The sequence below is a fragment of the Athene noctua genome, chromosome 31 (assembly GCF_965140245.1).
Source record: "Athene noctua chromosome 31, bAthNoc1.hap1.1, whole genome shotgun sequence".
NCBI classification, from domain to species: Eukaryota; Metazoa; Chordata; class Aves; order Strigiformes; family Strigidae; genus Athene; species Athene noctua.
This window is the reverse complement of record NC_134067.1, coordinates 1,932,118-1,955,231: the sequence shown is the minus strand read 5'-3', so window position 1 is coordinate 1,955,231 and position 23,114 is coordinate 1,932,118. Positions and strand designations below refer to the sequence as shown.

Below are 23,114 nucleotides of genomic sequence, written 5' to 3'. Positions count from 1 at the left end.
TGATGAAGAGGCTGGTGCAGGGTGGCTTTTCCACCTTTTATTGGCGAGTGGCCGCAAAGATGCCAAAGGCACTGTGGCAGTTCACTGGCCAAGAGGCTCCGCGGCAAAGCCCGGCACAACCACGCTGCCAGGTCCCGTTGGGGACACCGAGTCCTGTTGGTGACAGCGGGTCTGTCTGGCAATACCTTGTCCTGTTGGTGACAGTGAGTCCTGTCGGTGACAGTGTGTCCCGTTGGGGACAGCGGGTCTGTTTAGCGATACCTTGTCCAGTCAGTGACAGTGGGTCTGGTCACTGGCGCCGTGTCCTCAGTTCCCTCCCCGCGAGGAGCAGACACATCTCCCACGGGTGAAGTCTCGCGGCGCAGGGCCGGTCATTCCGCAGAGCGTCGCAGCCCCGTGCCGCTGGCGCGGTCTCACCCCTCTAGCCCCGTGGTGCTGGTGGTTTGCCGGGGGCAAAGGCCTGGATGCCGGTGATGGCCCGGCCCAGGATCAGCGCGTGGATGTCGTGGGTGCCTGCGGGCGAGGGAGCAGCCAGGCCTCAGGGGTGCCCGTCGGGACCCCACAAACCGCTCCCCTCCCCAGCGTGGCGGTACCTTCGTAGGTGTTGACGGCCTCCAGGTTCATCACGTGCCGGATGACGTGGTACTCGTCGCAGATCCCGTTTCCCCCCAGCATGTCCCGCGCCTCCCGGGCGATGGCCAGCGCCTTCCCACATGAGTTGCGCTTCAGCATTGACACCATCTCAGGGGCCGCCCTGCGGGGATGGGGACACTGCCACCCCTCCGCCACCGCCACCAAAGCCCCCCCCAGCGCCGGGCCACCTGCGGCAGCGCCCACCTGCCCTCGTCCTTGAGGCGGCCGAGGCGCAGGCAGGCCTGCAGCCCCAGCGCGATCTCCGTCACCATGTCTGCCAGCTTCTTCTGCACCAGCTGGTTGCGTGCCAGCGGCCCCCCGAACTGTTTCCTGCGGTGCAGGGAGGGGGCAGTGAGGCCGGGGGGTCAGGCAGGACCCCCCCGGGCAGCCCCCCCAGCCCTGGTGTTACCTGTCGAGGACGTACTGCCGCGCCGTCTCCAGGCAGGCCTCGGCGGCGCCCAGCGCACCCCAGGCAATGCCGTAGCGGGCGTGGGTCAGGCAGCCAAAGGGGCCCTGGGGCGAGCGGGTGTCACCGGGGCCCCTGTCCCGCAGCGGGGGCTCCCCCCCTGCACCCCTCACCCGCTCTCACTTACCGCCAGGCCGTCGGTGTGGGGCAGCAGGTTCTCCTCCGGCACCTCCACGTCGTCCATCACGATCATTCCGGTGGCGGAGGCGCGGAGCGAGAACTTGCCCTCGATTTTGGGGGTGCTGAGACCGGGCATCCCCCGCTCCAGCAGGAACCCCCGCACCCGCCCGTCCTCCTCGCACACTGCCCACACCAGGCACAGGTCAGCCACCGGCGCGTTGGTGATCCTGGGGGGGTTGGGGGGCTCAGGGGGAGGTCTGCCGGGCTCGGGGGGCGTCCCCGTTCTCCCCCCCGTCCCGGTTCGGGGCTCACCAGGTCTTGGAGCCCCGCAGCGTGTAGGTCTTGGCACTGGGGTTGTAGCGCGCCCGCGTCTCCATGCGCCCCGGGTCGCTCCCGTGGTTGGGCTCCGTCAGCCCAAAGCACCCCAGCATCTCCCCCCGTGCTGGGGGGTGGGTGTCAGGGGGACCTCGGGACCCCCATGACCCCCCCTGCCCCACAGCAACCCCCCCTCACCCCAGTCACTCCTGTGGTTGGGTTCTATCAGCCCCTGGGGGGGCAGGCAGTGTCAGGGGGGAACCCCAGCAACCCCATGGCTCCCCCTCTCCTACCCCACAGCTCCCTCCCACCCCACAGCCCCTCCCCCCCTGTTGTGGCCTCCTCCTGCCCCACAAACCTCCCTTCTTCCCCATGGCCCCCCAAATGCCCCCCCAGACCCCACTCCCATCCCATGCACCCCCCCCCATCCCACAGCCACCCCCCCCCACCCCCCCCCCCAGTCAGTCCCATGGTTGGGCTCTATCAGCCTCAGAGGGGAGAGACAATGTCGGGGGGGACCCCAGCAACCCCATGGCCCCCCCTTCTGCCCCACAACCACCTCCCACCCCACAGACAGCCCCCCCCCCTTTGTGGCCCCCCATCTGCCCCACAACGCCTCCTCCTGCCCCATGGCCCCCCCACTTGTCCCCCAGCCCCTGCTCCCATCCCGTGTGTGTCCCCCCGTGCCGCTCACCCAGGGGGGGCAGGAAGCGGTCGCGCTGGGCGGGGGTGCCGTAGGCCAGGATCGGGTGCATGACGAGGGAGGACTGGACGCTCAGCACCGAGCGGTAGCTGCTGTCCACCCGCTCCAGCTCCCGCGTCACCAGCCCGTAGCCCACCGAGGTGGTGCCCGCGCAACCGTACCCTGGGGACAGCGCCACCCCGTGGAGACCCCCCCGGGCAACCCCCCCTGCCCCCCCGGAATCCCAGCCCACCACCCCGTGTCCCCCATAGCCCTCTGCCCCTCCAGGAACCACCCTCCTACCCCCCCACGAGAGGGCCCTGCACCCCCCAGAGACATCCCCAAGGAGGACCACTGCCCCCCCAACCCCTCCAAACCCTTTTGTTGCACCCTTGGGGGCACCCCAGTTCCCCCCCCCCCCCGGGGTCCCAACACTCTCCCATGGCACCCTGGACCCCCCAGTAACACACCCTCATAACACCAGGGGTGTCCCTGGACCCCCACATCCACCCCTCGTACCACCCCAGCTCCTTGCTGTCTCTAGGGGCACTTCAACTCCCCCTCGGGACCTCACGGCCCCCCCAATTCTCCTCCACCCTCTGGGGCAGTCCCAGTCCCCCATTGCCCCCCACTTACCTTTGATGGTGGGGCCCAGCACCCCCAGTTCCCCCATCTCCGACACGATCTCGCGGTCAAAGACTAGGGGGGAGGAGGGGGAGGTCACAGTGGGGTGTGAGGGTGGCCGAGCTGGGGGAGAAGTGAGGACCCCCGAGGAGGACTGGGGGCTCCCCCCACCCCTGCCCCCCCCAACTTCAGCCACTTACAGCCCTGCAGGGAGGGTGCTCGGGGGTAGGAGGGTAGCTGGGGAGGATTGGGGGTGCCGGGGGGGTATCTCCGGGACTCAAAGAGTATTTTGGGGGTGTCTGGGGGTTAATGGGAAATATCGGGGGGGGGGAACACGGGAGCACCAACGTGGGGGGGGGTGGTGCTGGGAGGGTGCAGATACCAAGGGAGGAAGGGGCTGATGGGTTTGAGGGGGTGAGCGGCTCCGGGGGCATCTGAGGACACGGGGGAGGGCATGTGGGAGGAGTCGATGCCCGGGGGGGGCGCGGGGGGGCTCGTACCCTCGTGGCGGTTGGCCCGCAGCACGCGGGGCTGCAGCCGCTCCTGGCAGTACCGGCGCAGCGCGTCCCGCAGCAGCCGCTCCTCGGGGAACAGGAGCCCCTCCAGCCCCAGCGGGTCCCGCCAGTCGAAGGCGGCCGCGGCTGGGGGCAGGGGGGGGTGCGGGGGGGGGGTGTCACACCGCGGAGCGGGGGGGGGTCAGCACCAGCGCCACGGGTGCCCCACGCATGTGCCACCCCCCTCCCCAGCGAGGGAGCCGGTCAAGGAGGTTTTGGGGGACGGGAGGGGAAGGGGGGGGCAGTTGGGGGTCGCGGCCCCCCCCCGTCCCCACTCACCCTGCGAGGGGGGGGCTGTGCCCCCCCAGCGGACGCCGCTCCGGGCCAGGCGAAGCAGCGGGGCGGCGAATCGCAGCGCCATGGGGGTCTGGGGGGGGGGACGGCGGCTGAGCCGGGGACCCCCAACTGCCCTCAGCGACCCCCCCCACCCCCTAGCGCTCCCCAAGGCCCTTCAACACCCCAGGGACACCCCCCCCCCCCCCAAGGAAGCACCGACGACCCCCCCGCACCGTGCGAGCTCGGCGGCGGCGAACGGGCCCGGAGGAGCCCCCGGGCGTGACGTCACGGGGGCGGGGTGGGGGCGGGGCGTTAACCCGCGCCTGCCCGGGCCGGGGGCGGGCGGACGGACACCCACAGGGGCCGAGACCCCCAAGGCAGCGCCCGGACAGAGCCGGGGGCGCAGGGCGGGCTTGGGGGCGCCGGGGGGTCCCCAAGACGGCGGCCGCGGCGCGGTGACGTGTCGTGTGTGTGTGTGTGTCCCGTCCCCACGAGGCAGAGGCCGCGGGTCGGTGCTGTACAGGCTTTATTGGTCCCCGGAGCCCCCCCGGCACCCCCGCCCTGGGGGCGGGGCGTTTGCATAGCGAGAACGGGGGGGGGCCGATGATGTCACGGGGGGGCGATGTCACCTACTCGGCCGGGCCGTGCCCGCTGCGGGGGGGTGACAGCCCCGCGCACCGGGGACGCGGCGGTGGCGGGCACCCGGCACTGCCCCCCCCACTGTCACTGCAGCTGTGACATCGCCCCCCGCACCTCCGGAGCCATCGGAGCTGAGCCCCGGCTGCGGCCCGGCGGTGACCTCCTGCGCCGTGACGTGGTGACCGTGACATCGATCCCACACCGGGATACGCCCTCGCTGCCCATGGAACTGCCACCGTGACGTCACTGTCCCCCCCGAGTGACATCAGAGCCGTGTCCCCGCCCCCCCTGTGACATCACCGCTGTGACATCAGCGGGGCAATAACCGAGGGCAGACAGGAGATGGGGGGGCTGGGGCGGGGGGGGAAGCGGCCCCCTGGGGCGAGGGGTGCCAGGCCGATGGCATCGCTCCGGGGGCGGGGTGGGGGGGTCACAGTATTACCCCTTCGTGTACGCGGGGAGGGGCCGGGGACTGAGCCGCTTCCCCGGCCAAGGCGGGTGGGGGCCCCGCATGCCTGGGGGCCCCCCCCTTATTTACAGCCGCGGGAGGGGGGAAGCTCAGCGCCTGGGGGGGGGCCCGGCGGCTCGGGGGGGCCCCAGCACCCCGTCCCCGTCCCCGGGGACCGCGCCGGGCCCCACCACCACGATGGGCACCGGGGGCCCCCCCGGGGCGCCCCCCCGCCGGGCCTGCTCGTGTTCCTGCACCGGGCTGAGCGCCTTGGGGGGGCCCCGCGCCGCCCGCTCGGGCTCGTCGGCCCCCGGCGGGGCCGCCTCGGCACCGGGGGGGCCCCCCAGCAGGAGCGGCAGCTCCTGGCGGCCGAGGCGGCGGGTGGGGGCGGCGGGGGGCGCGGGCGGCGGCCCCTCCGCCGGGCTCTCCCCGTCCCACTCGGCCAGGCTCTGCAGCGGCGGCTCGGCGGGGAAGTCCTTGCGGGAGGCCTCCAGGCCGTGCTTGCGCGGCGCCGCCGCCGCCGCCTTCTCGGGAGGGCCCCGCCGGGCCAGGCGGGGCGACTCGGCGACCTTGGGGTGCAGCTTGGCGGGGAAGGCGGGGGGCGAGGCGGCGGGCGGCGAGGGCGTGTGGGCCAGCGGCGAGAGCGGGATGCTGCCGGCGGACTTGCAGCGCGCCGCCCGGTACTGCCGCTGCAGCTTCGGGGAGAGGCCCTGCAGCGAGCTGGGCCGCAGGTGGGGCCCGGCCGGCGCCGGCGAGGGCGGCGCGCTGGAGCCCGGGGAGCTGCTGGGCGGGGAGGCCCCTGCGCCGGCCGCGGGTCAGCGCCGGCCGCGGCACCGGGGCCGACCGGGGCCTCCCGCCGCGACCGGCCTCGGGCGGCTCCGCGAAGCGCCCGCCCGCCCCCACCGTGACCCCCTGCGGCCACCGTAGCCCCGCTGCCCCCCCCAACCCCTCCCCGCCTCACCCTCCGCGGTCCCGCCCCCCCGCCCGCCCCGTTCCCTCGGCCCCGCCCCTCGCCCCGCCCCCGTTGCCATGGCGGCGCGTACCCGTCTCGGCGGCGCGCGGCGGGAGGGCGGGGTCCCGCGCGCGCGCGTGGGTGGGGGAGGCGGGGAGGCTGTCGGAGGAGGAGAGCGAGCGGCTCAGTGACGTCAGCGAGCGGCTCGTGTGCAGCAGCGACGCCTGTCTGGCCAGGTGGCGGAACAGCGCGCTGCGCCGCCTGCCGGCGGGGAGGACCGTCACTGCGGCGGACGGGCCCCGCCCCCGGGACACGGGCCCCGCCCCTCCGGGGCCCCCCACTACCCCCCCCGGTGCCCCCCCCCGTTCTCCCCGTCCCCACCTCTCGTGGCCGCCCCCGGCACCGCCCCGGCGGTTCCTTCGCGCCATCTTGGCGCGGGCGCTGCGGCGCCGCGCGGGGCCCAGGCGGATGGACGTGTTCTCCAGTGGCGTCGTGGTCACCAGCACCTTTGTCCCGCTCTGGGGCACAGGGGTGTCACGGCCACGCCCCGCCACGTCCCGGGCCCACACCCTGCCAGCACCCACCTCCAGGACCCCACTGGGACCCCAGCAGGACCCACAACCCGGCCATGACCCTGCCATGACCCCACTGTGACCTCCAGGCCACCCTATGACCCTGCTGTGACCCCTCATGACCCCACTGTGACCTCCCAGCCACCCTATGACCCTGCTGTGACCCCTCATGACCCCACTGTGACCTCCCGGTCACCCTATGACCCTGCTGTGACCCCCCCATGACCCCACTGTGACCTCCCGGTCACCCTATGACCCTGCTGTGACCCATGACCCCACCACAACCTCTCACCCCTTTGACCTTTCAACTCTGTGACCCCCCCCACATCCCCACGACCCCCCATGACCTGTGACCCCTCGTGACCCCTGACCTTGAGGATGAGCTCGACGACCTCCGTGTGCACCAGCCCGTGGACAGGCTCCCCATTGACGTGGGTGATGAGATCCCCGGCGCAGAGCCCGGCCTCCTGCGCGGGGCCCCCCTCCTCCACGTGCTGCACCCGCCACGGACCGTTACCCACAATGCACCGGGGCCGCCATGCCCCAGCCCCTCCCCCTCTCAGACAGGAGTGACTCCCCCCCCCTTCCACCCCCCACCCCCCCCTTGTAACCTGCTGGGCCCTGTGCATGTCCCCGTGTCCCTCCCACATCCCCCCGATGTCACCCCCACATCCCCCCATGTCCCCCCAATGTCCCTCTGATGTCCCAAATGTCCCCCCCATATCCCCCCAATGTCCTCAATGACCCGCCCGTGTCCCCCTGATGTCCCCAATGTCCCCCCCACGCCCCATCCCACCATCCTCCCTCGGTCCCAGTCCCCTGCTGACCCACACAATGTGGTGGGCGCAGCTCACATCCCCCCCACCCCTCCACGTCCCCATGTCCCCCCCCCGCCCCCCAGCGTCCCCCCCCATCCCGCTGACCCAGACGACGTGGTGGACGCTGTAGACGTCGCTGTCCCCCAGGTAGACGCGGATGGCGCGTAGGGTGAAGCCGAACTTCTTGCCGGGGCGGGGGATGGCGATGGGGGAGCGGGGGGCGGCCACTGCCGGGGCCAGCTCCCGCCCGGGGGACGAGTCCCGCGAGGACGGGTCCGAGGACAGCGACCGCGGGGACATGGGGCTGCCCAGGGGCGAGGAGCCGGGCGCCTCCCCTGCGCCCCCCCGCTGGCAACGCACCCACGGACCCGGGCGTCCGGGGCACCCGCTGCCCCCCACCCATGGGACCGGGGGGACACCACCCACAGAGACCCCGGTGTCCACCCCCCGGGGGGACCCAGGAACCCACAGGGACCTTCCACGCCCCACCACTCCCCGGGGGACCCAGGCACCCACGGGCACCCCCACCCACCATCCACCCCCTGGGGGGACCCAGGAATCCACGGGAACGCACCCCCAGGGGGACCCAGTCACCCACAGGCACCCACGGGCACCCCTACCCACCCCAGGGGGACCCGAGTGACCTGGGATCCCCCACCCGCGGGACCCAGGCACCCAGCGGCCCCCCACCCCCACCCCTGGGGACCCAGGCTGCCCACCAAGGGGGGGGGATCCCAAGGGGATGTCGGGGTCCCAGGGAGGGGGGCTTTGGCGTCCCGGGGGTGACACCCACCGCTGGGGATGATGACGGAGAGCGCGGTGGCCGATGCCGACTTGGTGACCTTCCCGGGACCGCGGGGGCTGCGCTTGTCACCCCCCGCCTCGGGGGCCACCCCCGGGTGCCGCGGCCGCCGCAGCCCCAGCTCGGCCCGGGGTGGGGGCAGGTCCCCGGCCCGTGGCGGTCGCTCCCCTGGGGGGGGCACCAGCTGGTGAGACCCCGGGTGGCCGGGACACCCCCCCACTCCCACAGGGTCTCGGGCATCCGGGACTGACCTGGCTCCTCGCCGGGTCCATCTGTGGGTCCGTCGCGGGGGGAAGCCCCGTTGCGGGGGGGCAGCCGCTCCTCGGGGGTGGCCCCGGGGCGCCCCGGCTCCAGCAGTGCTGAAAAGCGGCGACGGGCGCCCGGGGGGGGGCTGCCCTCGCCCTCGGGGGGGGCCCCCTCGGCTGCGGGCGGGCGCTTCCTGCAGGGACCCAGGCGTTTGGGGGGGTCTGACCACCACACCCCGCCTCCCAGGCAGACCCCAGGGCACCCAGGTGATGTCCCCAGCGCTGGGTACCCAAGCGTGACCCCCGTCCCCCCCCGGGACCCCGTGGCGGGCGCTCACAGCTCGGGGGAGGCCGTGCGCCAGCCGCGGTCGCGGGCGAAGCCGTCGCGTCTCCCCTCGTCCCGCGGTCGCCCCTTGGCCGCCTTCGGCTCCTGCTGCTGCGAGAGCTGCTCCAGGCTGCTGTAAACCTGCCAGCGGCAGCGCCTCGCACCCCGGCCTCGCACGGGGGCCACGCGCTTGTGATCGTGTGGGGGTCACACATTTGTGATCATGCGGGCACCACGCGTTTGTGATCACACGAGGGTCACACGTTTGTGATCACACGAGGGCTGCACGTTTGTGATCACGAGCGACAAGCTTTTGTGATCCCATGGGGGCTGCACGTTTGTGATCACACGAGGGACATGTATTTGTGATCACACACGGGGCGAGTGAGGGTTTGCACGAGGAGCCTGCGCTGCACGAGGCCACGCGAGGCCCTGCGCATCCCCGTGTCCACCCCCCCGTCCCCTCCCGTCCCTGCGTGCCCCCACCCCTCTGCCCCCCAGCCCCCGCGCGCCCCACCTTGCTGAAGCGGGGGGAGCAGGACGAGAACTGCCGGATCTCCACAGGTTCGTCCTCCGTCGTGTCCTCGTCCTCGTAGGAGGTGACGTGGGGGTACCGGTCCGAGCGCGCTGCAGGGAGGGGGGTGAGAAGGGCGACATGGGGTGGGGGTGCCACAGAGTGGCCCCGGGGGCCCCAGGGGTGAGGAACCCATAGAGGTGCCCCACAGGGGGGTCCCTGGGAGGGTCCCTGGGGGGGTTCTGTGAGGGCGGGAGGGTGGAGAGAAGGTCCCCTGAGGGGGTTGCCCCTGGCTGGAAGTCCTGGGGGGGGTTGCCAAGGGAGTGTCCCCTGGGAGGGGTTGTGGGGGGGTCCCAGGGTGTCTCGGGATCCCGGGGGTCCCTCACTGTCAAAGTAGCTCGTGTCCTCCTCGGACTCCAGGTGCGGCACAAACTCGGCTTTCTGCCGCAGCAGCCCCGTCCAGTCGAGCGCCGCGAAGAAGCTGTGAGCCTTCACCTCCTGGGCCCCCCCTGCGGGGACCAGGCTGGGGTCAGCGGGGGCAGCACCCCGGCAGGGGGGGACAGGGGCCCGGGGGAGGGGGGGGCCGGGGGGTCTCACCAGCCCCGAGGCGCCGCAGGGGGTCGGGCTGCAGGAGGCAGGAGATGAGGTGCTGGGCGTCGGGGGGCAGCGCCTCGTCCCCCTCCGGCCACAGGATCTCGTCTGTCACAGCGGGGGACGGGGGGGACACACACGTGAGCACGGGGACACGGCTGCCGGCCCCACCGTGACCCCACGGCATTGTGCCCACCCCCGTACCAGGGGTCACCCGCCCTGGCCCCGTGTCCCCATCGCCATGTACCCGAGGTGACCTACTCTGCGTCCCTGTGTCCCCCTGTGTCCCCATACTCGAGGTGATCTGCTGTGTCCCCGTGTCCCCCTGTGTCCCCATACTCGAGGTGATCTGCTGTGTCCCCGTGTCCCCATACTCGACGTGATCTGCTGTGTCCCCGTGTCCCTCCCACAACCCCATCCCTGTACTACAGATGACCTGCCACATCCCCATGTCCCCCACATCCCTGAGGTGACCTGCCCTGTCCCCCCATGTCCCCCCTGCGTCCCTGTCCCCGTACCCAAGATGTCCTGCCCCATGGCCCCCCCATGGCCCCGCGCCCGTACCGGAGATGACCTGCCCGAAGAGCTCCTCGGGGGTGTCCCCGAAGAAGGGGACGCAGCCCACCAGGAACTCGTAGAGGACGATGCCCATCGCCCACCAGTCCACGGGCTTCCCGTAGCCCTGGCGCAGGATCACCTCGGGCGCGATGTACTCGGGGGTGCCACACACCTGCGGGGGGGGACGGGGGGGTCAGCACCAGCCATGTCCCACTGTGCCCCCCGGCCGGCCAGGCCCAGCCACACCCACCTGCTTGTCACGGAATTCACGGGCGTCCTTCTCCATGTGGCCCTCGTAGAGGTTGGTGGTGAGGCTCATCAGCCCCATCTTGGAGAGCCCGAAGTCTGTCAGCTTCACGTGGCCCAGCGACGTGATCAACAGGCTGCGGGGACCCAGGCGTCCAGCGGGGACCCAGGCGTCCCCCAAAACCCGCCCCCCCACCCCGGGGGACCCCGGTGTCTGGCCCTACTTGTCGGGCTTGAGGTCGCGGTGGACAATGCCGTAGTTGTGCAGGTACTCGAGGGCCAGAACAGTCTCGGCGAAGTAGAGGCGGGCCAGCTCCAGCGGCAGCGCCCCGATGTGCTTTAGCAGCGTCGCACAGTCCCCGCCTGGGACGGGGGAACACGGGGAGGGGGGGGGACATGGGGGGACACGGGGATACACAGCGGTGGGCATCATGGCATCTCCCACCACCCTCCAGTGCGTCCCAGAGGGACACAAAACACCACCCAGGTGTAAAGCACCGTGTCTGGATGTAAAACCGCCCTGTCGTGACACAAACCACCCTATTGTGACACAAACCAGCCCACACGGCACTGCCCGGCCTTGTATCACAATGCCCAGCTCCCTGTTGTGATACTTGTCCCCGTATCATGACACACAACCCTGTATTGCAATGCCCGGCCCCTCACCGTACCACACAGCCCCATATCACAACTCCCAGCCCCACACTGCGATGCCAAGTCCTGTATCATAACGCCCAGCCCAGTATCGCAATGCCCAGCCCCATATCATGATGTCCAGCCCTGGTTTTTGTTGGGGTTTTTTTTTCATCAAGGTTGGAAAAGCCCCTGAAGCTCCTCCAGTGCCACCATGACCCTCCCCCTGACCCTTCCCAACTCCCCCAGATCCCTCAGCGCTGGCTCAGCCCGACTCTTCAACCCCCCCAGGGATCCCGGGGACTCCCCCCTGCCCTGGGCAGCCCATTCCAACGCCCAACAGCCCCTTCTGCACAGAAATCCTTCCTCAGAGCCAGCCTGACCCTGCCCTGGGCAGCTTGAGGCCATTCCCTCGGGGCCTGGCGCTGGGGCCTTGGCTCCAGAGACTCACCCCCCCTCTCTGCCCCCTCCTGGCAGGGAGTTGCAGAGGGCCAGGAGGTCTCCCCTCAGCCTCCTCTTCTCCAGACTGAACCCCCCCAGTTCCCCCAGCCGCTCCCCAGCAGACCTGTGCTCCAGACCCTGCCCCAGCTCCGTTGCCCTTCTCTGGCCACGCTCGAGTCATTCAATGGCCTTTTTGGGGTGAGGGGCCCAAAACTGAACCCAGGAATCGAGGGGCGGCCTCCCCAGTGCCGAGCACGGGGCTCAGATCCCTTCCCTGTCCCTGCTGGCCACGCCAGTGCTGATATAAAAACATCATAACACCCCCCCTGACCCCGCGCCCACCTTCGACGTACTCCATGACCATGCAGAGGTGGCGGCGGGTCTGGAAGGAGCAGAACATGCTGACGACGAAGGGGTTCTCGGCGAAGGTGAGGATGTCGCGCTCCACGAACGCCTGCTCCACCTGGTTGCGCAGCAGCAGGTTCTGCTTGTTGATCTTCTTCATGGCGAAGCGCTGGCGCGTGGCCGTGTGCCGCACCAGGTACACCGCCCTGCCGGCACAGCCGCGCGTCACCCCGCGCCGGGGACCCCGCTGGCCGCGACACCCCCCCCGCCCCGCCCCGCCGCGGGGGACCCCGTGATCCAGGGCCGCTCACCCGTAGGCGCCGTTGCTGATGAGTTTGATGGTCTCAAAGTCGCCTTCGCCCGGCGGCTTCTTGGCCCTGGGGATGGCGCTGCGGCCCTGGGGGGACACGGGGTGACATGGGACGCGGGGAGGGGGGGACACGGGGAGGGACACAGAGGGACCCTGTGCCAGCGCCCACCTCAGCCCCCTCCTCGGGCTCTGGTGTGTTGCTCCCGCCGCTGTCAGGCTCCTCCAGATGCACCACGTCTGTGGGGACACGGGGTGTCACATGTATGTGGGGACACGGGGTGTCACACGTATGTGGGGACATGGGGTGTCACACGTATGTGGGGACACGGGGCGTCACACGTGTGCAGGGACACGGGGTGTCACACACGTGTGGAGACATGGGGTGCCCCACATCTGCAGGGACACGGGTGTCCCACATGTGCACCCCCAGTGTAAGTCCCCTGTGTGCACCCCCCCCACACACTCCCGCACCCCTGCCCACCCCGGGCGTGCAGCTCCCCATGACCCCCCTACATGCTCCCACACACGTGTGCAGCCCCCACAGGCCCGCAGAGCCCCCACATGCCCTGCACACACACACCCCCATGCCAGGGCCCCCTCCTCACACTCCCACACACACGTGCTTGCCCCTCACACGTGTCAGCCCCCCCCAGGCACGCGCAAGCCCCGTGCCTGCCCCGCGGGCGCTCGCACATGCGTGTACCGGGGAAGGGGTCCCGCGCCAGCCCCAGCTGCCCGATGATGTAGCGGGGGATGTCGGCCTTCAGCAGCCCCTCGCGGGCCTGGCCCTCAGCCGCCGCCAGCAGCTGGTAGAACTCGGCCGGGTCGAACTCCTGCACGGACACGGCCCCGGGGGCACATGTGTGCCCGGGGGGGGAACACGCATCATCACACGTGTGCGCACAGGGATGTGCACCAGCTCGGTACAAGGCACCAGCAGACAGCGTGTGCTGGTGCACGTGTGTGCGGGTGCACGCGGGTCTGCACACGCGTGAGCGTGCAAAATCCCAGGAGGGTTTGGGTTGAAGGGACCTTACAGCCCATCCAGTCCCACCCCACTGCCGTGGGGCCACCTGCCACCAGCCCAGGTTGCCCAAAGCCCCGTCCAACCTGGCCTGAACCCTTCCAGGGAGGGGGCAGCCACAGCTGCTCTGGGCAGCCTGTGCCAGGGCCTCGCCCCCCTCACAGGGAGGAATTTCTGCCTCAGATCTCATCTAAATCTCCCCTCTTTCAGCTTTAACCCGTGTCCCCCCGTCAGGAGGCCGCTCTAAGGTTTGGGTTTGAGCCCAAATGTGTGCGCACACGTGTCGCTGCGCCTGCACCAACGCACACGCGTGTACCAGAGCACACGGGTGAACACGCGTGTGATTGCGTGCCCCAAGAGTCACGGGGGGAAGGGCACACACGTGTGTCCCCCTGTGCTCCCCCCCCCCGGCCCCTCCCGCCTTTGTCTGGGTGGTCCCCGGGATGCGCCGCGTCACCATGGCGCTGCCCTGGCAACACGGCTCTCGCCGTGGCAACAACAGCCTCGACTCCCCATTGGCTGCGCGCAGGGATTGGCCAGCGTGTTGTCAGGGTGACTGGAAGGGCTTCGTCTGATTGGGCAGTGGGGATGGTGCAAAATGGGATGGGGGGGGGGCGGGGATGCTGGGGGGGGGGCTGTCACAGGGCCCAGACACCCGGTCCCCTGGGGATTGGGGGGTCCCGGGGGACTCACCAGGCACTCGAGCAGCCGGGCGGGGCGGGAGATGATGATGAGGAGTTTCTTCACCAGCTGGGTGATGAAGGCCACCTCCTCCGACTCCGACCGCTCATAGGCCTGGGAGGACATGGGGGGGTCAGGGGGTCCCAGGATGCTGGGGAGTCACGTGGCATCCTGGGGGGTCCTGTTGGGGGATCCCATGGACCCTGGGGCATCCCTTTGGGTCTCGTTGGGTCCAGCAGGGTCCCACTGGGCCCCTGGGGGGTCCTGTTGGATTGGGTGCCCTTGGGTGCTGAGAGTTCCCACTAGGCCCTGTATGGCCTTGGTGAGTCCCCATTAGGTGCTGAGGGTGCCATTGGGACCCGTTGGGACCAACTGGGTGCTGTTGGTCCCCACTGGGTTCTGCTGTGCCCCTCTTAGTGCCACTAGTCCTGTTGAGTCCCTTGGGGCCCTGTTGGGTATCACTGAGCCTCTTCGGGCTCCCCTTGGTGCCAATGGGCCTGTGTGGGGTTCTGTTGGGTGCCGTTGGGCATCACTGGGTCCTGTTGGGCCATTTTGGGTCTCTTGGGGCCCAGTTGGGTGCCACTGGGTCCAGTTGGTCCCTGTTGGGTCCCATTGGGCCTGCGTGGGGCTCTGTTGTGTGCCATTGGGCATCACTGGTCCTGTTGGGCCATTTTGGGTCCTTTGGGGCCCAGTTGGGTGCCACTAGGTGTCACTGGGTCCAGTTGGTCCCTGTTGGGTCCAGTTGGGCCTGTGTGAGGCTCTGTTGGGTGCCGTTGGGCACCGTTTGGTCCTGTTGGGCCATTTTGAGTCCCTTGGGGCCCAGTTGGATGCCACTGGGTCCTGTTGGTCCCTGTTGATCCCCATTGGGTCCCGTTGGGTGCTGTGGCTCACGTCCTGCAGCAGCCGCTCCATGTTCTCCTGCAGCTCGTAGAAGTAGCCGGCGGTGATGAGGCCGTGCCGGGCCTTGGCCAGGCAGTCGCGCGCCAGTTCGACCAGCTGGTGCTGGATGAAGCTGAGGGCGCCGTCGGCCAGCGGCGTCCCCCCAGGGCCGCAGCCCCGCACAAACTCCTCCAGCCGCTCCTCCATCTGCGCCGTTGCCTGCGGGACCCAAGTGGATGGGCTCCCCACGGCTCCCAACACCTCCACAGCCCCCCTGGGACCCTCCAAGACCCCATAACTCCCTTCTGTGCCCCACAACCACCTCAGACCCCCCAAGTCCCCCCGTCCTCCCATAGATACCTCATAACGCCCCCAAGACCCCTATAACCCTGCTAGGACCTCCCCAAGACCCTTCTATGCTCCCCAGTGCCCGTTAACTGCCTGAGACCCCCCAGAGCTCCATAACCCCCAACTCCAATGGCCCCCCCAACCCTCCAAGACCCCATAACCCCCTCTAGTGCCCCACAGCCACCCCAGACACCCCCCCCCAGACCCTTGATCCCCATAGGTACCTCGTAACGCCGCCAATACCCCTATAACCCTGCCAGGATCCCCCCAAGACCCTTCTGTCCTCCCCCAGTGCCCATTAGCTGCCCAAGACCCCCCAGAGCTCTATAACCCCCAACCCCAATGGCCCCCCCAACCCTCCAAGACCCCGTAGCTCCCCCAGCCCCCCCACCTCCCCCCAGGCCCACCTTGGGGAATCGCTCCTTGTAGACGTGGTTCATCATCACGATCTCGTTGTCGTGGGACGAGGGCGAGCGCCCAGGGCTGGGGGGGGACACACACTGCTGTCACCCACAGGACCCACAGTGTCCCCCCAATCATCCCCACCACTGGCAACCACGGGACCCCCAGCATCCCTCTATAATGTCCCCAAGGGGACCCACAGTGTCTCCACCACCCGCCATGTCCCATGGCCACAGTGTCCCCGTCACTCTGCTGTCCCCCACCCCACAGTGCCCCATGGTCCCCCCTGCTCTGGGTCACCCCAGACTCATGGTGTCCCCACCCCCAGGGATCCCCAATTCCCCCACAGTGTCCCCCGAGCCCTGCCTCCCCCCAGCCCTATGGTGTCCCCAAGCCCCACAGGTGCCCCCCATGGTCTCCCCAAGCCCTGCTCCCCCCTCCAACCCCATGGTGCCCTGATTCCCCCATGGGGGTCCCCCAAATCCCTGGTTCCCACCCTCCCAACCTCTCCGTGTCCCCAACCCCTGAGTGCCCCAGCCCTACCTGAGGCTGCGGGAGCGGGGGCGCGGGGCCGGCCCCCCCCGGGCCCCCCCATCCTCCTCGGCCAGGCTCTCGGAACTGCCGAAGTGGCGGGAGAGGAAGCGCAGCTCCTCCGGCGTCGGCTGCGCCGGCAGCTGGTGCAGGCGCTCCTGCGACGAGCACGAGGACTGCGCGCCCGCGTCACCCCTCCGACCCCGCAGACCCCCACCGCGCCCCGTGGACCCTCACAGACCCCCCCCAACCCCGTGGGACCCCCACTGCAGCCCACAAGGACCTACGGCCACCAACAGGGATGTGCTGACCCCTATGGACCCACCGTGGTCTCCATGGACCCCCCCATGACATTCCCCACTGCACCCAACGGGGACCCCCGGCCACCCACCGACCCCTCCTCAGGCTCCCCCATTGGTGGGACCCCCCAGAACCCCACACCCAGACGCCCCCCGTGACCCCCACCCCCCCACATCAGCCACCCCCCTGCCATGGGGAGGACGCCCCAGCGGGTCCCCTGGCCATGGGGGGCTCCGGGGCCCCCGACTCACCGAGACGGTGGAGCTGGGGGTGTTGGTGCCATAACCGGAGGAGGGCAGCGAGGCCAGCGACCAGCGGCGCCCATCGGCACTGGGGTGCAGTGCACGGGGGGGGTGTCAGCGGACCCAGGCATCCGGGTGACCCCCCCCAACATCCTTGAGCAGGGACAGAACCCAGGCACTGGCCTGGGTCCCTCCGAATGACTCCCCCCTCCCCCAAACGCGTAGGTGTCCCCCCGCAGACGCCTGGGTCCCCCCCGCGGCCACCTGGATCCCCCTCCCAGATGCGTGGGGGTGTCCACGTCCCCCGCCCCAAAACGGGGGTCCCCTTACCGGCGGGAGGAGGCGAAGGAGAAATGGGCCGGGTTGCTGGGCGAGAAGTTGCGGGGACTGTCCAGGGGGCTGCTGCCTGCAGGGGGGCACAGGGGGGGTCACGGAGACACACACATGGGGGTGACATCACCACCGCCCCGCCCTGACACCCCCACCCTGCCAGGCCCCACCCCCACCGGAGGGGGCAGGGCCAAACGGATGCGGCCCAGGGGAAAAAGGGGGGGGCAGGAGGGACCCCAGGGGTTGGGGGGGCCCTCCAGGTGCTTTAGGGGTCCCTATAGGTACCAGGGAGGCCAGAGGCGTTATTGGGGTTGGGGGGGCCATGGGTCCCTTGGGGGGGTCCCAATGGGTCTCGGGGGGGGACCCCACGGTTTGCCTGGGGGGGTTCTGGGGGCCCGAGGGGGGCGATGGGTCCTTTGGGGGGGGGGGTGTTCCAGCGGCTTAGGGGGGTCCTTATGGGTACTTGAGGGCGTTTATGGGCCCCTTTGGGGGGTTGGGGAGGACTTGGGGGGTTCCAGGGCCTCGGGAGGGGGTTGGGGACACCGGGGGGGTTGGGGGGCCCCGGGGGTCTCACCGATGTGTCCGGGCAGCGGCGAGTGGGGCCGCGGGAGGGTGGGGGAGGTGCTGGTCAGGATCAGGCTCTTCCGGTTGCTCGTGCGGCAGCTGGGGGGGGCAGGGGGCCGTGGGGGGGGCGCCGGGACCCTTCTCACGCACGGCCCCCCCCCATCCCCCCCAACGTGTCCTCACACCTGAATGCGCTCACGACACCCAAAGGTGCCCGGGGGGGGCACCCACAGTCCCCCTCCCCCCCCCTTCGCCTCCCAGCGCGGGGGGGGGGGGGGGGGGGGGGGGGGCGGCAGGGGCCGGGGGGGGCTCCTGGGGCCGGGGGGGACCGGGAATGGAGGATGAAGAAGGAGCGCTGAGGGCTGGAGGATGGGGATGAAGGAGGTGGAGGGTGGAGATGGAGGGTGAGGATGAGGACAGGGGGGGATGAAGGCTGGGGAGGGTGGAGAGGGGATGAGGATGAGGATGGGGGGAGGAAGGCCGAGGCCGCGGTTACCTCTTGGTGCGGCGGAACATGCTGCTGCCCACCAGGATCGGCATCGGGGGGCGAGAGCCCAGGGGGGGGCCGGGGGCTCCGGGGCGGCGGCGCCTCGGCGGGGCGTAGGGAGGGGGGGGCAGGAGGGGGGGGGACGCGGCGGCGGCGGCTGCAGCGGGGCGGGGCTGGGGGCGGGGCGAGGGGCGGGGCCGGGCTGTGGGTGCAATGGGGGCGCAATGGGGGGCAGTGGGGGCCGCGGGGGGGGTCTCACCTGCTGCTCTTCCGCGGCAGCGGCAGCTCCTTCTGCAAAACGGGGCAGAGGGTGGGGGGCGGCCCGGAGCCCCCCGACCCGTCCGGACAGACCCCCCGACCCCCGCAGCAGCGCTTAGGGGGGCCCCAGGCGCCGGCTCCATCGCCCCCCCCCCCCCCCGGGCCCCCGTATGTCTGAACCCCCCCAGATCCGGCTGCCCCGGCCCGGCCCCGGCCCTGCAGCGCTCCCCGGTACCGGGCCCGCATCACCCCCCCGGTGCCGACCCCGCCCGAACCGCCCTGCCCGGTACCGGGGCTGCGTGTGTCCCCCCCCCCGGGTCCCCGCGCTGCCCGGTACAGACTCGCCCCGGGCCGGGTCCCCCCCCCGCGGTACCAATCCCCCTCCCCCGGTACCGATTGCCCCCCCCCCCCCGTCCCTTCCCCGGTACCGACGCCCCCCCGGTACCTGCAGCCGCCGCCGGCGGATCACGCCCGAGTCGTCCATGGCGCTGCCGGTGCGGGGGGTCCCGGCCCCCCCCCGCGCCCCCGGTGCCCGCAGCCCCCCCTCAGCCGCCCGCCGCCATCCTCCGCCGCGCGGGACCCCCGGGCGCGCCCCGCCCCCCGGCCCCGCCCAGCCCCGCCCCGGCGGGGGGACCCGGGCGGCCCGGAGGGGGGGGCGGCCCCACCCCGGGAAAAGGGTGGGGGGTGTTTAACCCCTGCGCTGCCAGGACCCCCCCGGGACACCGGGACCCCCCCGGTTCCGGCCCCCCCGCCCGGCGCTGTCCGCGGTGCTGAACCGGCCACGCTCTGCAGCCCGGACACTGGGGTCCCCTCGGGGGGGCGCTTCTAGCCGCCCCCCCCCCCGTGTGCTTGTGTGTCCCCCCCCGGGTTAATATTCGGGCACTGTGGCAGAGCTGCCCCCCCGCCTCATTAGTGACATCGCAGCGCTGTAACCCCTTAAAAACGGGCCCCAAAAAGCTGGAGGATGAGGGGGGACACACACGGTTCAGGGGCCACCCAGTGACCCCCCGGCCCCCCCCCCGGATTAGACCCCTAATCCCCCGGGATTGAGGACACGGCGATTTCCAGGCGCCCAGCCAGGAACGATTAACGGGGTGGGGGGGGAGTGGGGGGGGGGGGCTGGACACGGGGGGGACGCCTGAGTTCCCTTCGCCCCGTGGGGGGGGAACGACATGATCAATGGGGGGGCACAACCCCCCCCAACAATTCAGGGAGCCCCACTCCCTCCCCCAGACTCCAGCAGGTCTCAAACACCCCCCCCAACCCCAGCGAACCCCCAAAAACTACAGACACCTCCTGCACCCCCCCCCATCCCTGTGACCCCCCCCAACTTCACACGGGGAATAAACGGGTTTGTCGCCGCCCCGGGCCCCACCCTGGAAAAAAGGGGATTTAGGAGATTTTTTGCCATTTTTTGTTAAAAAACAACCACTTGCTTTATTGGGGGCGTGGGTCCCTGTTTCATGGGGGGGTCACAGCTCAGCCAGGGGCCGCAGGCTGCGCTCGTGGAAGAAGCGGTGGGGGGGGCGCCGGGGGGGGCCCCGGGCGAAGAAGGAGAGCAGCGAGGGGGTGGCTGCGGGGTCCTCCTCGGGGTCCTCGTCGGCCCTGGGGGGGGGGCAGCTCAGGGGTCAGGGTCCTTGGGGGTGGGGGGCACAGGAGTCCCAGAAGTCAGGGTAGGGTGTGTGTGCCCCCCCACCCCCCCCCTGCAGGGCAGTACCCCTGTGCCCCTCCCCCACTGCAGGGACTCCCGGTGCCCCCCCACTGCACAGAAACATTCCCCCCACCCTGGTCTCCCCATTGCACAGGCAGGACACCCCCCCCGTGTCCCCCCCACTGCACAAGCCTTGTCTCCCCCCTCCAGCCCTCCCATGGCACAGACGTGGCCCCCTTGGTTCCCCCCCCCCCCGCCAGTTACACAGGGAACACCCCCCCTTCACTGCACAGGAGCACTCCCACCCCCCCCCCAGCACCCCGGGATCCCTCCAAGCCGCCGCAGCCCGCCCCCCTCCCCCCCCCTCCGGACCCCCCTCACCCCCCCCGCCCCGTACCACTGGACGGGGACCCCCCCGCGCTGCAGCAGCTCCCGCGCCGTCCCCCAGCTGAAACGCACCAGCTGCGGGAACCCAAAAACGGGCTCGAGGTTCCGCCGCAGCCACTCCTTCGTCTTGGGGTCTGGGGGCCATGGGAGGGGGCATGAGGGGTGCCCTGGGGGTCCCCAGGAGCCAGGCGCCCCCCCCCCCCCCAACTCCTACCGTTGGGGTACCCCGAGCCGTAGTCCCGGTCGATGTCCCCCAGGTCCTCCACGAACTTCCAGTGCTTCACAGCCCGGTCACGGGCGACCTGGAACAGGGGGGGGCAGGGGGATTTGGGGGTGACCAGAGGGGTTGGGAGTGGGGGTCCTGCACCCCCCTGAACCCCACCACGGAACTCCCTGCCCTGAGGCGCAGCTGGGGGGGGGGGGGGATGGAGCAGATGTGGGGTGCAGGGGGGGCGGTGCCCACCTTGGCGCAGATGCTGGCGGCGCTGACGATGGGGAAGAGCCCGTCGGCTTTGGGGCGCACGGTCACCCCCAGCCCCGGGAAGTGCTGCTGCAGCTTGGCCTCGTACTTCTCCGCCGGCCCCACTGTGTCCACAAACACCTGCAGGAGCCCCAGCCCCCCCAAATCACTGCCAGCTCCCCCCAAAATACACCCCCCCCCCCTCCAAATCACCCCTGGCTCCCTGATCCAGCCTGAACCTCCCCGGCGCCCCAAAATCCCCTCAGATCCCCCAAATCAGCCCGAACCCTCTGCTGCGTCCTGACACCCCCGCACAAGAGCACCCCCAAATCCCACCCCAAATCAACCTGAACCCCCCAGAACCCCCAAACCCACCTCAAATTACCCCCAAACAATCCCACACCCCCCCGATCCCCCTCCAGAGCCTCAACTCCCCCCTAAACTGTTCAGCTCCCCCCTGTAAGGGAAACTGAGGCACAGGGGGGAAAGTGGGGTTCAGCCTCAGCCTGAGGCCCCCCCAGTTCCCCATCCCTGCACCCCCCAGCCCCTCCCAAACCCACCTCAGACACCTGTACCCCCGAGTCCAGTGCGAACTGGATGAGGCCTACAGCCGTATCGTGCGACAGCTCGTTCAGGTTGTACTTGGCTCTGGGGGGGTGTCGGGGGGGGGGGGGGGGTGTCACCCCTCAGCACTCCAAATGGGGAGCCACCCCCCCCAGCACCCCAAGTTGGGGGTGGGGGGAGGAGATGGAGACTGTGGGAGCCAAGCTTGGAGGGTCAGGGATGCCCAAAGGTGCTGACGGGGGGCTGAGGAGTTTGGGGCACCCTGGGGCCTGCAGGAACAGGACTCAGCACCCCTAAAATGGGCCTGCCCCCCTCCCCCCATGATCCCCCCCCAGCTGGGCCTGGGGACCCCTCCAGGTCGGGGGAACCTGCAGGGTCAGGCCCCCCCCAAACTGGGGGTTGTGTGTCACAACTGCACGCAGACAGAGATGGGGTCAGGGGGTTGTGGGGTGCCCGGGGGGGTTTGGGGGGGCCCTGGGGGGGTCTCACTGCTGCTGCATGCAGGCAGAGATGGGGCCAGGGGGTTGCGGGGTGCCCGGGGGTGCCCTGGGGGGGTCTCACTGCTGCTGCATGCAGGCAGAGATGGGGTCAGGGGGTTGCGGGGTACCCGGGGGGTTTGGGGGGGCCCTGGGGGGTCTCACCGCTGCTGCATGCAGGCAGAAATGTGGTCGGGGGGCAGCACGTGCAGTGCCCACCCCAGGAAGTCGCCCGCTGCCTCCAGCAGCCCGAAGCGCCGCTCCCGCTCCGCCTCCGACAGCGTCTTCGAGTCTGCAGAGGCCGGGATGAGGGACCCCCCCCCGGACCCCCCAACTGCCCCTGAGACCCCCCAACTCCCCCGGGGATCCCCCCATCTCCCTAACTCTAACCACCCCCCACCCCCGTGCCCCAAACCCACCCCTGGGACCTCCAACCCCCCCCCCGAACCCCCCGGGGGTCCCGAACTCCCTCCAAGACCCCCGCCCCCCCGGGCGCCCCCCCCCCGGGGGAACCCCCACCTGCCACCCCCAGCGCCTCCAGCTCCTCCAGCTTCTCCACGGGGCAGTAGCAGATCCCGTAAACCATCGGCCCTGGGCGGGAGGGGGGGCAGTGAGACGGAAGAGAGGGAGGAAGACGCCCCCCCGTGCGCCCCCGGTGCACCGGAACCCCCTCCCATGCAAAACCCCGTGCACCGGAGCCCCCCGCTTCCGCAAAACCCCACCCTGTGAACCGGAACATCCCACACCCCACCCTGTGAACCAGACCCCCCCGCCATACAAAACCCGGGGAACCGGACCCCCCGTCCCGCATTCAGAACCCGAAGCACCGGAGCCCCCACCCCCCCCCCCGACCCGGTGAACCGGACCCCTCATCTTCAGACCCCAGTGCCCCGGACTGCAAAACCCGGTGAACGGAAACATCCCCCTCGCCTCCCGAAACCCAGGAAACCGGCGTATAACCCCCCCCAAACCCCGTGAACCGGACCCCCCCTCCCGCACTGCGAACCCGGTGCACGAGAGACACACACACACACACACCACACCCCCCCCCGCAAAACGCCGTGACCCGGCCCCCCCCAAAACCCGGAGAGCTGGCGCTGCCCCGTGCCGGCCCCAGCCCGGCCTCACCCAGCACCGGCCCCCGCCCCGCCTCGTCCACGCCGAGCGCGCAGGGCCGGCGGCGGCACAGGGGGGGCACGGCCGAACCGAACCGCCCCGCGCCCGCCGGGTCCCGCTCCAGCCGCGCCAGCGCCATCCTGGGGGGCGTGGCCGGAGGGGGCGTGGCCAGCGCACAGCCCTCTGGGAGATGTAGGCGGGGGCGAGGGAGCCCTCCCGGGGGTCACCGGGGGTGGGGGGGGGGGCTGCCCTGGGCGGGGCCCCCCCCAATCCGGGAAGTGCCGCCCCGGGGCGGGCGGTGCCGG

The 23,114-nt window shown here is 70.9% G+C and overlaps 3 protein-coding genes across 5 annotated transcripts; all 3 read right to left on the bottom strand.

Annotated features, from left to right (window-relative positions):
• Positions 1-17: 17 nt before the first annotated feature.
• GCDH (glutaryl-CoA dehydrogenase) lies at positions 18-4,028 on the bottom strand. Its single transcript, XM_074929883.1, has 11 exons — positions 3,904-4,028; positions 3,674-3,761; positions 3,341-3,481; positions 2,853-2,915; positions 2,229-2,399; positions 1,532-1,661; positions 1,227-1,446; positions 1,043-1,146; positions 838-963; positions 594-754; positions 18-513 (listed from the first exon to the last, which is right to left on the bottom strand). Exons 2-11 carry the CDS (start codon positions 3,753-3,755, stop codon positions 422-424), a joined length of 1,290 nt encoding a protein of 429 aa, XP_074785984.1. The 5' UTR covers positions 3,756-3,761; positions 3,904-4,028; the 3' UTR covers positions 18-421.
• Positions 4,029-4,179: 151 nt separating this feature from the next.
• On the bottom strand, positions 4,180-18,766 carry MAST1 (microtubule associated serine/threonine kinase 1). Its single transcript, XM_074929874.1, has 27 exons — positions 18,601-18,766; positions 18,157-18,188; positions 17,421-17,509; positions 16,847-16,922; positions 16,526-16,604; positions 15,987-16,150; positions 15,449-15,524; positions 14,706-14,912; positions 13,827-13,928; positions 12,813-12,942; positions 12,279-12,346; positions 12,111-12,196; positions 11,797-12,005; positions 10,605-10,743; positions 10,385-10,517; positions 10,141-10,306; positions 9,583-9,684; positions 9,372-9,494; positions 8,989-9,098; positions 8,485-8,612; positions 8,153-8,340; positions 7,893-8,069; positions 7,205-7,434; positions 6,653-6,775; positions 6,091-6,227; positions 5,801-5,970; positions 4,180-5,556 (listed from the first exon to the last, which is right to left on the bottom strand). The coding sequence occupies exons 1-27, from the start codon at positions 18,637-18,639 to the stop codon at positions 4,868-4,870; spliced, it is 3,972 nt and encodes a 1,323-aa protein (XP_074785975.1). The 5' UTR covers positions 18,640-18,766; the 3' UTR covers positions 4,180-4,867.
• Positions 18,767-19,562: 796 nt separating this feature from the next.
• On the bottom strand, positions 19,563-22,978 carry RNASEH2A (ribonuclease H2 subunit A). Of its 3 annotated transcripts, none has more exons than XM_074930097.1 (8): positions 22,822-22,978; positions 22,213-22,284; positions 21,859-21,985; positions 21,214-21,301; positions 20,657-20,794; positions 20,408-20,495; positions 20,204-20,327; positions 19,563-19,760 (listed from the first exon to the last, which is right to left on the bottom strand). In XM_074930097.1, exons 1-8 carry the CDS (start codon positions 22,946-22,948, stop codon positions 19,628-19,630), a joined length of 897 nt encoding a protein of 298 aa, XP_074786198.1. In that variant the 5' UTR covers positions 22,949-22,978; the 3' UTR covers positions 19,563-19,627. The 3 variants fall into 3 exon arrangements, with proteins under 3 accessions (XP_074786198.1, XP_074786200.1, XP_074786199.1); XM_074930099.1 differs by having other exon boundaries at positions 20,266-20,327; XM_074930098.1 differs by having other exon boundaries at positions 20,204-20,268.
• Positions 22,979-23,114: the final 136 nt, after the last annotated feature.

Bases quoted from the DNA above. Each gene is read 5' to 3' on its own strand.
- MAST1 (XM_074929874.1), bottom strand. From the start codon at position 18,639: ATGGACGACTCGGGCGTGATCCGCCGGCGGCGGCTGCAG. The intron at 10,744-11,796 runs GTGGGCGCGGGG...CCCCCGTCCCAG, and splicing joins GGTCATGGAGTACGTCGAAG to GCGGGGACTGTGCGACGCTG. The intron at 9,685-10,140 runs GTACGGGCGCGG...CCGCTGTGACAG, and splicing joins CTTCGGGCAGGTCATCTCCG to ACGAGATCCTGTGGCCGGAG.
- RNASEH2A (XM_074930097.1), bottom strand. From the start codon at position 22,948: ATGGCGCTGGCGCGGCTGGAGCGGGACCCGGCGGGCGCGGGGCGGTTC. The intron at 22,285-22,821 runs GTGAGGCCGGGC...CCTCCCGCCCAG, and splicing joins GGGGCGGGGGCCGGTGCTGG to GGCCGATGGTTTACGGGATC. The intron at 20,328-20,407 runs GTAGGAGTTGGG...CATGGCCCCCAG, and splicing joins CGGCTCGGGGTACCCCAACG to ACCCCAAGACGAAGGAGTGG.
- GCDH (XM_074929883.1), bottom strand. From the start codon at position 3,755: ATGGCGCTGCGATTCGCCGCCCCGCTGCTTCGCCTGGCCCGGAGCGGC. The intron at 3,482-3,673 runs GTGAGTGGGGAC...CCCTGCCCCCAG, and splicing joins CACAGCCCCCCCCTCGCAGG to CCGCGGCCGCCTTCGACTGG. The intron at 514-593 runs GTACCGCCACGC...CCTCGCCCGCAG, and splicing joins GGCCGTCAACACCTACGAAG to GCACCCACGACATCCACGCG.